The sequence below is a fragment of the Gymnoscopelus braueri genome (assembly GCF_963280865.1).
Source record: "Gymnoscopelus braueri genome assembly, chromosome: 5".
Classification (NCBI taxonomy): domain Eukaryota; kingdom Metazoa; phylum Chordata; class Actinopteri; order Myctophiformes; family Myctophidae; genus Gymnoscopelus; species Gymnoscopelus braueri.
Genome location: NC_137606.1, coordinates 44,207,515 through 44,223,205, shown reverse-complemented (window position 1 = coordinate 44,223,205; position 15,691 = coordinate 44,207,515). Strand labels below are relative to the sequence as shown.

Genomic DNA, 15,691 nt, shown 5'->3' with positions numbered 1-15,691 from the left:
AACCTATTTTAAACCTATGCTATTTGAAAATAGCAGATCTACAAGCTCTGTGAGCTTGTAGATCGGCTATTTTCAAATATTTAGTACTTTTACTTTTGGTACTTTAAGTACATTTTGATGCCAATACTTTTGTACTTTTACTCAAGTATTTGTTTTATTCTGGACTTTTACTTGTAACAAAGTATTTTTATATTGCAGTATTGGTACTTTTACTTAAGTAAAGAATTTGAGTACTTTTTCCACCACTGGTAATAATAATCCAAATCTACAAAGTAACTAGTGACTAAAGTTTCCAAATAATTGTAGTGGAGTAAAAAGTACAATATTTGACTCTGAGATGTAGTGGAGTAGAGGTAAAGGTATAGAAAATTGGAAATACTCCAGTGACTCTACACACCCGATTCCTTCTTCACGTCCGGTTGTGTGTCCAGGGTATCTACGCTCAGAAGAGATTTGACCCTCAGAAGGTGAAGCAAGAGGTGGTGGACTTCGCCCGCTACAAGTGGCCGCTGCTCTTCTCACGCTTCTACGAGGCCTTCAAGTTCTCAGGTCAGCATTCGTTTAAACTGCAGGAAGGATTCTGCGACCACTAGGCACTGCAGATGCCCGGATTCCGAATCCGGCGGCAGTGCCTTTGCCTTTGCCTTGACCGGGCACACCCATGAACACAGTTGACAGTTTTGGGTGGGACAGGAGATCGTGTCCTTGCTCCTGCACTAGCGACACCTTTTTCCCCCCGATTTAGTCGTTATGCTAATTCCTGATTCCGTGTGTATTCTAGTCCCTCAAGTTGGTTATAGGGAGTCCACAGACAACCATGTGTCTCCTCCAATACGCGCGGCCCGCTTCTTTTCACCAGGAGCACATAGCACATGTGGAGGAACACCCTATTCTTCCTAGTTCCACACTCCACTGAACCAACCTGTAGTTCACTAGTAAGAGACCACACCTTCTGCTCAGGTTAAACAGCATTTATTGAACACAGTACAATGAAATATATGTGTATAGCTGGGGAGCCCAAGGTGGGGCGAGACTCAGGGTGGGGGTATAGTCTCGGGAGCCAGGCGACCGCCGCGTTGCTCTGCTCGGGAGCAGTCTGTCTGCTCGGGAGCGGTCTGTCGCCTTCGCTCCGACACTGCCCCGCCCTGGGGCTCCTGGAGGAAGGAGAAGAAATAACGTTAGAAGGGCAAAATTGGTGAGAAAGGAGGTGGTTGGGGAGGAGGAGGGGATTGGAACAACTAGCAGTGAAACACAAACAGGTAGGTGCTGCAGACGCAGGTGTATTTATACTTTGGTGATGGCAGCGGAGATTGGCTGAGAGATAAGCAGCACGGCTGAACTTGGTAAGGTGATTGCCTTATCAAGTTGAGCAGAGGTTGAGCAGAGGGAGGTCTCTACTCCTGAACATGCGTTGAATACAACTACATGAGTCTCTAGAGCAGTGACAGAGATTGTCCTCACCGCTCAGCTTCCGTCACGCAGCCACACGGCCAATTGTGTTCATTGGAGCGCCCGGCCAAGCTGGATGCACCGCGAAGGATTCAAACCCCTAATCTCTGCCGTGGTGGGCGGGAACTTTACCCCCGTGCAACCCGAGTGAACTTCCTGCTGTCTTTTCCAAGATAAGAGGGAAGTGACTGCACTCTCTGCCTTTGAGGGGGAAAAACCTTATGGTTTCAGTACTGTCGTATTGGGAGAAATATCTACAATGTATTTTCCTTGTCTCTCTGTTCCCCCAGGTCCCAGCCTGCCCAAGAACGATGTGATCGTAGCGGTCAACTGGACCGGTGTCTACTTTGTGGACGAGCAGGAGCAGGTCCTCTTAGAACTCTCCTTCCCAGAAATCTCTTCCGTCTCCAGCAGTAGGTGAGGCACTCTGGGAGTTGTAGTACATGAACAGCAAAAAGCTACCCCTCACGACCTTAAAGATGACATTGTAATATGAAATACACCCCTCAATGACATGATGCACTGTCTGGTATGAGTTATGTAACTCTCTGTCTCTCTGTCTCTCTGTTTCTCTCTCTCTCTCTCTCTCTCTCTCTCTCTCTCTCTCTCTCTCTCTGTCTCTCTGTCTCTCTGTTTCTCTCTCTCTCTCTCTCTCTCTCTCTCTCTGTCTCTCTGTCTCTCTGTTTCTCTCTCTCTCTCTCTCTCTCTCTCTCTCTCTCTCTCTCTCTCTCTCTCTCTCTCTCTCTGTCAGAGGGGGTAAGTTACAGGGTCAGAGTTTCACTCTAGCGACCATAAAGGGAGAGGAGTACACCTTCACCTCCAACAACGCTGAGGACATCCGTGACCTTGTGGTGACCTTCCTGGAAGGCCTGAGGAAGAGGTCAAAGTTCGTGGTGGCCCTGCAGGACAACCCCAACCCCAGTAAGCCCCGCCCACCACATTCTGCACTAGTGTCATACATCTGTCAAAGCAATTAGGATTCATAGTCCTTCAGTCTTCAATCAAAAAGAACAGGCTGATGGCACAAATTAGTATTCCCCCAATTACAAGCGACATGTGTTTGTACCTTCACGCCGCTGGCTTCCATTGGAAACGGCTTGTATGTCACTTTGTCATTGCTAATGGGAATGTAACATGATAAAATACATTGCATTTTTTAAATCAAAATCTGTAAAAAAAAAAAAAAAAAGTCGACAGGTCACCTTCAGTCTGCTTCTTGTCTCCGCCCCTTTCCAGCGGGGGAGGAGTCAACGTTCCTGAGCTTCCAGAAAGGAGACCTGATCCTATTGGACCAGGAGACCGGCGAGCAGGTGCTCAACTCTGGCTGGGCGCACGGCATCAACGATCGGACCAATCAGAGGGGAGATTTCCCAGCAGACTGCGTCTACGTTCTGCCCACTGTGACCAGACCCCAGCCTGACGTTGTGGTGCGACAAAACACCTTCACGTTCACAAGCATGCATGTAAACACTCAGACACAGAGTGCACATGCAGATATCTACAGATAGATACAACAATATACACATTGATTGATTGATTGAATACTTTATTAACAGTTTGTAAAAAGTACAGCTTTACGATTATACAATGATGCTAAAAGGATAAGACTAAAAGCCCTGAGGGCTTGTTTCCATTGTGGTCCTATGTATTCAATTCATCAAGACATTTAAAGACATACTATAACATACAAGAAATCATCAACACTAGGAGCAATATTGTATATGTAAGTATATGTACAGATAATATTGGGGGGGGTCACACTTTTTGATGGCTGTGGCAGGGCATTTCACATTTTGGTGGCATAACAGTAGAACAAATTCAACCCCATGTTTGTGCCGAATCTGTGTTGAACGAGATCAGTGGAGCTCCCTCTGGTGTTGTGCCTGTGGGTGTCTCTGTTATTGAAGTTAGTTTGAGTATCTTGTAGACCAGGCCCATTGCAAGTTGCTGTACTCTGTCCTCTACCCTGAGCCATCCCACCCTAGCATAATGAACAGGGGTTATATTAGGTGAGTCCTATTCAAAATGGATACAAAATAGCAGATCTATAATAATACACAAACACATTGTTACGAGATGTGCTGTGAGCTGTTATTTGTCATTTTGGGGGGAAACTTTTAAAATAGTGAAATTATAGGTGAAAACTTTCACCTAGAATGACATGCCCAAATTGGTTATGCCATAATGGCAGATACTGCATATCGGCTAAACTGAAATATTGGTCTGGTCAATATGGGTCTGGATAGTGTTAATAAAGAGATGGCCGTTGGACACAGGACCATATAGCTCATCCCATGTTTCCTCTGGCAGGCCTTGGTGACCATGACACCAGACCAGAGGCAGGAGGTGCGTATGAACACACTGGTGATGCCAGAGAGTGAGGACAGGGTGAAACCATACACCCTGGAGGAGTTCTCCTACGACTACTTCAGGTATACATCATCAACACACGAACGCACGCATACACGCACACACGTGCACTCACACGCGCACAGAACACACACACACACACACACACACACACACACACACACACACACACACACACACACACACACACACACACACACACACACACACACACACACACACACACACACACACACAGTACACATTTCGCTGCTTGTACTTGTGTAAGTTAGTGACAAATGAACCTTCTTGATTATTTTCTTCATTCTTGATTTGTTGAGAGTGTACAAATGGATCCAAATGGACCATTTGAGTTAAATTGACAGGATTTTACAGTGTACTCTCTCTGTCTCTCTCTGCCCCTCCATCCAGACCCCCTCCGAAACATACGTTGAGTCGGGTGATGATCACCAAGAACCGTGGGAAGGACAAGATGTGGTCGTACACCAGGGAGCCCATCAAACTGGCCCTGCTCAAGAAGGTGGTGAACCATGAGGAGCTGTCCCAGGACGCCTGCCTGTCCTTCATTGATATCCTTCACTCACATCCTGCAATGACATCTCACTTAAGCTTAGTTTTAATTTTGTGTTAAATAGCTTTATATTCCATTAGTAATAAATGCTATAGACTAGAGTGTTTGTTCAGTAACAGGTCTCTCTCCAGCTCATTAGTAAACAGGAAAAAAAAACAGTTTGGCTTATCAATTTCACCACAAAATATCACCTTCAAAACTCTAATATATTCAAACACTTGAAGTGAACAAAGCGACTACTCCTCCACACACCCATAAACGTGCAATAATGTACTTTAATTAATTCTGTCACACACACACAAACATGCACCACATCAATTGTCTCAAATGAGAAACATTCTATGTACAGACAAAACAAATTGTACAGAAAACAATTGTCATGATGAACATTCATCAGTGCGATATGCTATACAGTTTTCTCCCTTAACGTGCGTCCCACCTATGATGAAGTACATGGGGGACTACCCGTCCAAGCGGACCCGCACGGTCAACGAGCTCACCGACCAGATCTTTGAAGGAGCTCTGAAGGCAGAACCCCTGAAAGACGAGATCTACAGCCAGATCCTCAAGCAGCTCACTGACAACCACTTCAAGTATGTGCGACGTCTAAAGGCCCAGTTATACTCAATCTTAGGTACCTTATGTACGGTTATAGATGGAGCCTGTTTGCTATGTTCATTTCATCCGTCTTTCTGCAAGTTTTCTGAAAGCTTATGGATACGCGCGAAACGGAGCAATACCACTATAAATTGTGGGGGCTACACTGACCCCCGATGATCGCTTGAACTACATCTATTTAAAGTTTAGAATAAGTATCCCTTATACATAGTATTACATTAATTAATACAGTATAATTGAGAAGGTGTTAGTTATTGAGTTAGTATTAATTAACGTTTCGAGGAGAGGTTGTACAAGTTTGTGAGAACTTTTGAACGTACGTAATCTACGTATACAGCAGGGTTTCTCAAACTTTCTTTACTGTGTCCCCCTACAATAATGTTTTCCGCTGAGTATCCCCTTCCCCAGCAGCACAAAACATTCTTCCTGATACTGACAATCTTTTGGTGTTTTATGTCTTGGCACAAACATTTTGGTCCCATTTGCTGATGATAAACACAGCTACAGTAGACTAATAGCTCGAGCTTGTAGATATAATATTTTAAGATTAGAACATTTGAAGTGGTCAAACTAGCAATATGTGCAGAAGCATCTTCCATAAAATCTTAATGGTCTGGGTTATTTCATAAAAGCTTAATGTTAAAGCCTCAATCTGTGATTTCTTCACCTGGAAACAATATTACTAAAACAACATAATTTGTTTCACAAATCGCACATTAGGACACAATTTCTCAGTGGTGAGATTTCATTTTGCTTTAATCCATGGTGCAGGTACAGTGAAGAGAAGGGCTGGGAGCTGCTGTGGTTGTGTACTGGTCTGTTTGCTCCCAGTAACGTTCTGCTGCCACACGTCCAGCGCTTCCTGCAGTCCAAGAGACATCACCCCCTGGCTGGAGACTGCATGCTGAGACTGCACAAAGCACTGCGGTAACACACACACACACACACACACACACACACACACACACACACACACACACACACACACACACACACACACACACACACACACACACACACACACACACACACACTAGGGCTGTCAACTTTCCTCAGAAATGATATTCGAATATTGGTCTTAAAAATGTACAGATATTCGAATATATTCGAATATTATTATTATTATTATAAAAAAATATGTATATATTTTTTCTTTTTCTTCTTTTTTTCTTGACAGAAACGGTACAAAAAAACAATGTATTGAGTGCTCGGATCCAATAAAACATATCTTTTGTTTGTTTTTATAATTTCATACATAGTTTTTTGTATTGTCCCTGTCAAATAAACCAAAAAAAAATCACACCCAGTGTGAAGAGAGTGGTGCCTTTGAATTAGTGTAACTGGTTGCATCCTTGTGTTGCAATCAGCTGCAGCTGTTGAGGCCGTGCTCAAACGGACGGACGGACGGACCCACACACACGGTCAAATGTAGGAGTGGCTGGCACCACTCAATAAAAAAAAAATCACACCCAGTGTGAAGTGGGCGGTGTGGTCACAGTGGTCATCACAGTGATGGAAGAAGTGATGGAAGAAGTGATGGAAGAAGTGATGGAAGAAACCATAACTTAAAAAAACCAATTTATGGTTTTTTTTAAGTTATGGTTTCTTATATAGGGCTATGCACATGTGTCATGTGACACTAGCCAATCACAGTCCTGAATAGACTGTGATTGGCCAATCACGGTGCAGGGTTAGGGGGGTACATTTGTGGCCAATCACAGCGCAGGATTTGGTGTGCAAATATCCAAACCTCACTTATAGGGGCGGTTTCACCGCCCAAAAACATTAAAAAACAAATTTGAATATTAATTTTCATATTCGAATTTACATATTTTCCCAATATTCGAATAATATCCAAATATCGAATATTCGTTTGACAGCCCTAACACACACACACACACACACTAGGGCATTCACAACTGCTGAATTTTAATAGTTGTCGACTACTAACACAATGCAGTCGACTAGTTGTGGAGATATCATATTTCTTTCATCCATTAACACTTAACAATTGTCATCAAAAATATCTCAGATACAACAAGTAAAGGGTTAAATAATGTAGACGAGACAAACCTGGTTGTATGTGAGTCATGCCTGCTGTTTGAACACTGAAGGCACAACATAATTATGACACCTATGATTTGTCTAACAACAACCCATAGATGTATTAAAGGTTTAATGACATTCACTTTTACACCACATTCAAAGTCTTTGTCCTGGTCCTTCAAAAGTGTACAAAAAGTTTTAAGTGAAAATTCCATTCCAGTGATCAATGGCAGGTGTTTTTCTCTCACATTTCTAAAGCCTTTTCAACTGCAATGAAAAAAGAAATCTTTGCCTGCGGGTGTCGCTGGTGAGGGATTTTGCCTGTCAATCATCGCCTCTGCTCCGCCCCCCCCAAAGGAAAGGATAGGGGAGGGGAGGGGCGAGGAGGAGAGTGGGCGGGATTATTCGACAGTGACCTCACTGTCGAAGGGCCAAGCTCAGATTACTTTTCAGCCTAATTATTCAGAAAACCCCAGACCACAGAAACTCCACTGAATGTTTTAAGTTCAGGTTTTTTGGGTGTAATTGAGGTCATAAAACCCCAAATAAAACATTGAAAATAAAAAAAGTGAAAATGAATGTCATGATACCTTTAAGAGAAGAATTGTTTCACCTGCTGTAGTGCCCTGATTTATTGCATCTTTATCAGGTACAGTATACCTGCAGGTCACATGAACTGAGACAACCAACAGGTTATATCATGTGCCCAATGTCAATGCCTCTGGTTCCCATGGTAATTTTAATTAAGCTTCTGTGTAACCTCTCACGCAACAAATGAACTGAATGACACAACAAATTAGGTCAACATACGATACAAATGAGCTCAACATTCAAATACGGATGATGGATGAGTTTTTCATTCCCCTGTTAATGTATAGTATGTATGTGTAATGTATACACTTTAGATTTAAACTTTTATTAAAAAGAATATATATATCCTATATTAAAATTCCCTAGAGGGCGTGCCCCCCTATATTCAAATTGCCTAGAGGGTGTTCCCAGGGCCACATCAGGGCCCCTGGGGGCCCCTGGGGGGGGGGGCTGGGGGCCCCTGGGTGCCACAGGCCAACACATTCTCACAGATAGGCGTCAGTTATTGCCGCTCTGTCATTTTCACTCCCTAATGTGTCCCTATAGGAGTAGTAAAACTAAAAGGCACGCATTGGAGCTTTAAATACTACTCAAATCAAGGCATTGGAGAGCTTGTCTAGTACCTTCTACCTCCCATTATCGAATCCCACCATGGGTAGGACATTTTTTTCTTTCTCTCCACATAGTTTTTGTGAGGTTAGGGTTAGGATTAAGGTTAGTTTTAGGCATATTTTTGTGAGGTTAGGGTTAGGGTTAGGATTAGGGTTAGGTTTAGGCATATTCTTATGCCTAGGATTAGGGTTAGGTTTAGGCATAGTTTTGTCAACATGCAACGTTGCCATGGCGTCCCGTCATCTCAAAACTTGACTTTCAGGGCTACTGACAGAGCGGCAACATGTGACACCTTGGGAGTGAGAACAGGTTGCACAGGCGCACTGTTGCTCCAATCATAAACTTGGCACATACACTGTTCAGGGGTCTGCATTGGAATGGGGACAATGGGTGCCACAGGCGCACCGTTACTCCAATCTTCACCAAATTGGCACAAACACTGTTCAGGGGTCTGCCATGACAATAGTCACAACAAAAATAACTAAATTGCACACATATGGGCCACTACAGCTGCAAATGGCCTTAACTCAGAGACCATTGAAAACCGATACAAGTATTATTTTCTTAAGTTTTCCTGTGTTGTTGTTGTTGTTGTTGTTGTCATCACCACTGCAACAGTAATGGACCCAGGAAGTACCCGCCTCATCTTGTGGAGGTGGAGGCCATCCAACACAAGACCACCCAGATATTCCACAAAGTCTACTTCCCTGATGACACAGATGAGGTTAGAGACACACAGCATCACACCCACATACCCATGGCACCTTGTTAGGTTTCACTAATCTATGATTCCTGATGCGACCTTGAACTCCTCTGTGTACCAGGCGTTCGAGGTAGAGTCCAGCACCAAGGCTAAGGACTTCTGTCAGAATATCTCTGCCAGACTGCTGCTCAAATCCTCCGAGGGCTTCAGCCTCTTTGTCAAGATCTCAGACAAGGTAAGAATATTAGAGCAGTGGTTCTCAAAGTGGGGTCCACCCTGGACCCTTAAAGGTCTGTAACTCTGAGAGTGTACAAATGTACGCTCTGAGAGTTATGGAGGTCCTTGAAATTCAAAAGTTTCAGAACTGTATTAGAGTGTTTACATGGACTTCAAATGGCTTTTTGATGCATATTTGTGTGTGTGTGTGTGTGTGTGTGTGTGTGTGTGTGTGTGTGTGTGTGTGTGTGTGTGTGCGTGTGCGTGTGTGCGTGCGTGCCTGTGTGCCTGTGTGTTGCAGGTTATCAGTGTCCCTGAAGGGGACTTCTTCTTTGATTTTGTGAGACATCTAACAGACTGGATTAAGAAAGCCCGGCCTGCTAAAGACGGTAGGATACATATCAGAGCAAATAGGAGCACACCAATATTGACAAATGTACTATTAGCGTACAGCAGAAATCAGTAGATTGAAATTATTTTGTTTTAACTTTGCATACAGTGGTAAGACATTTTAAAATCTAATTTGTATTTAATAATTTATACTCTGATACTTTATATCACACAACACTGTTGCTTGTCAACTAGAACAGATCTGGTGAGCAAGCATAAGTACAGGCAAGTATAAATTCGGCTGTAGACTACTCACTATCGCCCTCTGTCTTCCTATGTAGGTATCGTTCCATCTCTGACCTACCAGGTGTTCTTCATGAAGAAGCTGTGGACCGCCACTGTTCCTGGAAAGGACTCATTCGCGGACTCCATCTTCCACTATTACCAGGTGGGTTGTTCCTGTACTGCCGCAAGTTAAGAGCCACACTGCAATATCTTACAGATGCAGTTACATCCAGTGAAATGATTGCAAAGCAGAAGGCCCGCAAGACTCCAGGTTAAATAAAAGTCTTAAAGGAGGAGTTCACCCAAAAAATGACTTTACTTTCTATCAATTGCACACCCTATGAAGCCTTGAATCCATGGATTCTTTTTTGTTTTTGTTGCATTCTTAAGCTAATAATTTGATTCCCGTCTCCTACCGGCTAATGTATCCGGTAGGAGACACAAAGTAGATTATTTGTGTCTCCTACCGGAAATACACACGGTCATCAAATTATTGTCTTAGGAATGCCACAAAAACTAAAATAAATCCATGAAATCAAGGCTTCATGGGGTGTGTAATTGATAGAAAATAAGTAATTTTTGGGGTGAACTCCTCCTTTAAGGTAGACTCCCAGAGTTAAATTAACACTGGGCCCAGAGAGAGAGAGCCTCAATGTACAGTATCAGCCATGTCAGAAAATATTAGATTATTGGATTAGATTATTACTATTATTTAAGGGATTAGATTCACATCATTAATCCATCTAGAATTCTACACCATTTCTCAAAGTGTTTGTCCGAGGACCCCCATGGGTCCTTGAGGGAATTCCAGGGCGACCGCAGCTAAATGATTGATAGTTAGGAACCAAATGGGCCCTTACAGGATTGTGCACTTCACTCTCAGAATTATGGGGGTCTGTGGCAAGTAAGATTAAAAGGTTAGAGAAACGCTTTTCTAGACTATTGAAGCAGTCAGTCTGCACACAAACAGGATTACGGAGAATTTGATCAGTAAATACCAAGAGTCCGTACTGTGCACTCAAAATGTGACACTTTTCCTAAAGCTTCACATATTAATTGATGTGCTAAGCCCTAAAAGAAAAAAAGAAAAATCAGCAGAATGTGAAAAAGCATGTGTTTTCAATCAAAAAAGAATGGGGAAGCACCAAGCGTGTCCCTGTCAACCTTTATATCAAAGCCCGGAACCACAGTTGTGATGGTTACTTGCCGAAGGTGAAATGCTGTGAAATTGGAAAGGGTGCAGTGGTGCTGTGTGAGTGATGTGTGTTTAACTGTTTGGTACACACTCCAATCTCCCAGTGTGGGTGAGAAATGCTGTTAGCTGTGGAGTAAGGCCTTTAAAATGTGAAGAGGGGTAGCATTGAAACAGACAAACTTCAAGCACACTCTAAGCAAGGATTAAGTTAAATAGCCTTTAATAGGTTGACATGGCTATTACATACTAAAACAATAAAATGCCAATAGACGCCGACCGGTTTCGACAACACTCAAAGTTTAAATAAGGCTGAAGTGGTTAATTTATGTTTTGTAATAATAATCAAAATCTACAAAGTAACTTGTAACTAAACGTTTTCAAATAATTGTAGCGGAGTAAAAAGTACAATATTTGTCTCTGAGATGTAGAGTAGAAGTAAAAGTACAGACATTTTTAAATACTCCAGTAAAGTAAAGAAATACCTCAAAATTGTACTTAAGTACAGTACTTGAGTAAATGTACTTAGTTACTACCACTGTCGTCCCTCCCAACCACCAGGAGCTGCCCAAGTACCTGCGTGGCTACCACAAGTGTTCCCGCGAGGAGGTGTTCCAGCTGGGAGCGCTCATCTACCGCGTGAAGTTTGAAGATGACAAGTCCCACTTTCCTACCATTCCTAAGATGCTTCGGGAGCTGGTCCCTCAGGATCTAATTCGCCAGCTGTCACCCGACGACTGGAAAAGGGTAAAGCTAATAATAAGATGCACAACACAAGTCTCTGTTATTTATCTCCTATCAATAATGCGTTATTCTTTTTCTCAAATCTTTGAAATGACAAACTAATTTGAGTTTCGCCTCTTAATCTTTTAGCGATGTTGCTGAGATGCGTGTGTTTTGATGCTCATTCAGCAACTATGTACGATGACACTACATGTACTGTACATCCCCACAAGGATTAAAATAGTTATTCTATGGCCCTGACGGCTGGCGTAGCGGTCCGGGCACCTAGCGTGTCGCGGGTTCAAATCCCGAACTTTGCTGCGTGTCACTCCCCATCTCTCTCTCCCCATTTGCTGTCAGTCTTTTTTTTATTTTTATTGAATATTATCTTGTCTTCTTTTCTTTTTTTTTATAGTTCTTGACTACAAAATTAAGGCACATCAATATTGTTTTATCATTTATGTTAAACTAACAAGGGCTGTATGTTTGTGTGTGTGCGTGTGTGATGTCAGTCTCTAGTAGCGTACTTTAACAAGCAGGCTGGTAAATCGAGAGAAGAGGCCAAGCTGCTGTTTCTAAAAATCATCTTCAAATGGCCCACGTTCGGCTCTGCCTTCTTCGAGGTCAAGGTAAGAACCATGACACTGTACACTGCAGTACTTGTTGTTATTCTGTTCACAGGTAATAGTCAGCATCACTTCTTACATGACGTTGTGTCTGATCTGCAGCAAACCACAGAACCCAACTTCCCAGAGATCCTGCTGATCGCCATCAACAAGCATGGAGTCAGTCTCATCGACCCCAAGACCAAGGTAGGTGTGCGTGTGCGTGTGCGTGTGCGTGTGCGTGTGCGTGTGCGTGTGCGTGTGCGTGTGCGTGTGCGTGTGCGTGTGCGTGTGCGTGTGTGTTGTGTCCCTGTTGAGATTTAAGCGATATGATCTGTGTCTATTATTATTATTAACAATGGCAATCGTTTTTAAGTCACTCTGGATAAGACAGTCAACTAAATGTGTGTGTGTGTGTGTGTGTGTGTGTGTGTGTGTGTGTGTGTGTGTGTGTGTGTGTGTGTGTGTGTGTGTGTGTGTGTGTGTGTGTGTGTGTGTGTGCGTGCGTGCGTGCGTGCGTGCGTGCGTGCGTGCGTGCGTGCGTGCGTGCGTGCGTGCGTGCGTGCGTGCGTGCGTGCGTGCGTGCGTGCGTGCGTGCGTGCGTGCGTGCGTGCGTGTGTGTGTCTGTCTCCAGGATGTCCTCATCACGCATCCCTTCACTAAGATCTCCAACTGGAGCAGTGGGAACACATACTTCCACATCACCATCGGTAACCTGGTCAGAGGGAGCAAGCTGCTGTGTGAAACCTCACTTGTAAGAACACACACACACACACACACACACACACACACACACACACACGCGCACACACACACACACACACACACACACACACACACACACACACACACACACACACACACAATCATCATTTGGATGGATGGATGGATGGATGCATGCATGCATGCATGCATGCATGCATGCATACATACATACATACATACATACATACATACATACATACATACATACATACATACATACATACATACATACATATCCATATGGATCAATCGATCGCCATGTTCTGACACAACAAGCTATCCATCCAATGGGAATTTCTATTTGACCGTGACAGTGTTTCCCTCATCGGTAGGCTCATTGAATTATTTTGTATGTGTGTGTGCGTGCGCGCGTGTGCATGTGCGTGCATGTGTGTGTGCGTGCGTGCAGGGCTACAAGATGGACGACCTGCTGACCTCCTACATCAGCCAGATGCTCACCAGCATGAGCAGACAACGTCTGGGACGAGGCCAGAGCAAGTGAACTTCTTACTGGCAGGAGGCCGCTGAGCTCATCCGCCACCTGCGCCCCATTGGCCAACCCTGCAGCTGGGGGCGGACCTTCGCCTACCAGATGTGGAGGATGAGCCGCAGTCCTTCCGCAACGTCCTCGGAGGCCTCGTACAGCCTCAGCGGAGGAGGAGGAGGAAGAGGAGGAGAAAGCAGTTCGCTCGCCAGTAGCATCAGCAGCGACCCCGGCGAAGGCCCCAGCCACTACTGGAACAACGTCAACATGGACGACGAACCGTCCAGTGAGGACGATTATCTCTAGAGGCCCCCAACCCCTATCTATAGAGGCCCCACCACCCTCTATGACAGCCTCTTAGAAAGGGAAGCATTTGAGAGAATGAAATTGAAATTAAAATTATCCTTTTACGTGTGAGAACCCTTTGTAGTGAGAATTTAGATGTTATTGTCACGTGCACACACAGTTTGGTCGACTAAAATAAAACTCTGGGAGAGTAGAAATTGGAACCAAATGATGGAACGGTCATTTTTTTTCCATTTGCACCCTCTCAGAGTTAAATGAACACTGAGGATTTTATTGTGTAGGATTTTACAAATGAAACACTTTATGTTTCCACCTTATATGGGTGAGCATGCACGTTTACAATCCCACGCACGCACGCATGCACACGCGCGCACGCACACACACACACACACACACACACACACACACACACACACACACACAGTCCTAGATGCCCACAAGCACGCTATACTGTAAGTAACACACTAGTGTTGTTGTCATGTGTTGGACCAGGCTATTTTAGGGAACCCTGAACATTGATTTATATTATGAAATGATGTGTAAAAGTGTATAAAGCTCTAATATATTGTAATTTTTTATGTTCAATTTGTGTATCACCTCTGTAATATTGTAGATTATTAATTGTCAACGTTTGTGTTTAGTTTCACAATTGTATTGCCTTACTTTTCTATCTCTCACCTTAACCAAGCTGCTGGGTAGTGTAGTTATAATAATCAATAATCATAGATTAAGAAGGTCCCTCTCATCGTGTGTTTTTCTTATAGTTCTTTTTTTCTGGTGTTGTAGTGTGGTGTCTTTAATTTGTGGATGTGCTGCTCTGTGGTGTTATCTAGAACAAATTAATGGATAAATGATTGACTTTTATTCTATTTTTACCAGAGCTATACAGAAAATGATGTCGAGTTTACAACACATAACTGAGGGACACCAGTGTTCACATTTTCTAATATCATTCAGAATTTAAAAAGTACAAATGCTTGATTTTTTTTATTCCTAATGCAACTGAATGGTCTGACAAGTGCAAATGTGTTTGGCTTTCTTTGAATATCTGTCCTTAATCTTACCTCCTTGTCTCTGAATTTAAAACCATGTTCCGTTTGCTCTGGTCAAGTGAGATGTTAATGTGTACCTTCTCCAGTTGGTCTTTCTTACCATAAGGGGCCATGTCCACAGAGAACGCCTTTTGAGTTGGCAGTGCCAGTCTGCCATGCATTTCTATGGTAAAGACAGTCTGCCATGCATTTCTATGGTAAAGACAGTCTGCCATGCATTTCTATTGTAAAGACGCTTCCGACAGCTGGCTTTTTTGTCTCAGTGCCTAGGGCTTCAAGCTGGAAACAGTTCAACTTTTGGAGAGGAGCGCTACTCTTTTGATCCTCCTGGCTGCGTCTGACAACCCGGTAATTTACAGTTGAATCGTTATCACAACCATGAGAAGCCCTTGTTTACCGTTATTTCAGCTAAGCTATTTTAGCTAATAACGACATTCAAGCACAGCAACGGTTGGTTGGTTCGAACACACAAAACTGTGTGTGTGCGCTATGGACATCATGATATCCATATGCAAAGCATCTCTGTGGACAAGACCCCTAAAGGTTGCATTCCTATAGCATCAGACCATCAGTGTCTTGTTCCCCCAGTGAGACAGATCAGGGGCCATTTACACCACCCCACACTGAGCTGAAACTTTGCATACTCCATGCACTGAGCCTAACTTCAACCTTGTTCAGCTTTGGCAAGTCCTGCCGGAGCCGGCTTGCCGACCTGATCAAAGTTCATGTTCGGTTGGAGTATGCTGCAATAGTTACAGCGTAAAAGGCTTCTG

General features: G+C 43.6%; 2 protein-coding genes across 2 annotated transcripts in view; both read left to right on the top strand.

Moving 5' to 3' along the window:
• The window catches only part of myo7aa (myosin VIIAa), a 69,960-nt gene extending 55,012 nt beyond the window's left edge, over positions 1–14,948 (top strand). Inside the window, exons 33-49 of the mRNA XM_080429464.1 lie at positions 432–549; positions 1,740–1,866; positions 2,201–2,370; positions 2,686–2,876; positions 3,760–3,881; positions 4,231–4,388; positions 4,830–4,983; positions 5,780–5,935; positions 8,876–8,981; positions 9,082–9,195; positions 9,478–9,565; positions 9,848–9,954; positions 11,545–11,730; positions 12,219–12,335; positions 12,435–12,518; positions 12,946–13,065; positions 13,486–14,948. Coding sequence (XP_080285590.1) covers positions 432–549; positions 1,740–1,866; positions 2,201–2,370; positions 2,686–2,876; positions 3,760–3,881; positions 4,231–4,388; positions 4,830–4,983; positions 5,780–5,935; positions 8,876–8,981; positions 9,082–9,195; positions 9,478–9,565; positions 9,848–9,954; positions 11,545–11,730; positions 12,219–12,335; positions 12,435–12,518; positions 12,946–13,065; positions 13,486–13,578 — 2,211 coding nt within the window. The 3' untranslated portion in view covers positions 13,579–14,948. The remainder of the gene's footprint in view (positions 1–431; positions 550–1,739; positions 1,867–2,200; positions 2,371–2,685; positions 2,877–3,759; positions 3,882–4,230; positions 4,389–4,829; positions 4,984–5,779; positions 5,936–8,875; positions 8,982–9,081; positions 9,196–9,477; positions 9,566–9,847; positions 9,955–11,544; positions 11,731–12,218; positions 12,336–12,434; positions 12,519–12,945; positions 13,066–13,485) is intronic.
• The window catches only part of aamdc (adipogenesis associated, Mth938 domain containing), a 282,823-nt gene continuing 277,501 nt past the window's right edge, over positions 10,370–15,691 (top strand). The window contains exon 1 of the mRNA XM_080429469.1: positions 10,370–10,375. The gene's annotated coding sequence lies outside the window, so the exon portion shown is untranslated. The remainder of the gene's footprint in view (positions 10,376–15,691) is intronic.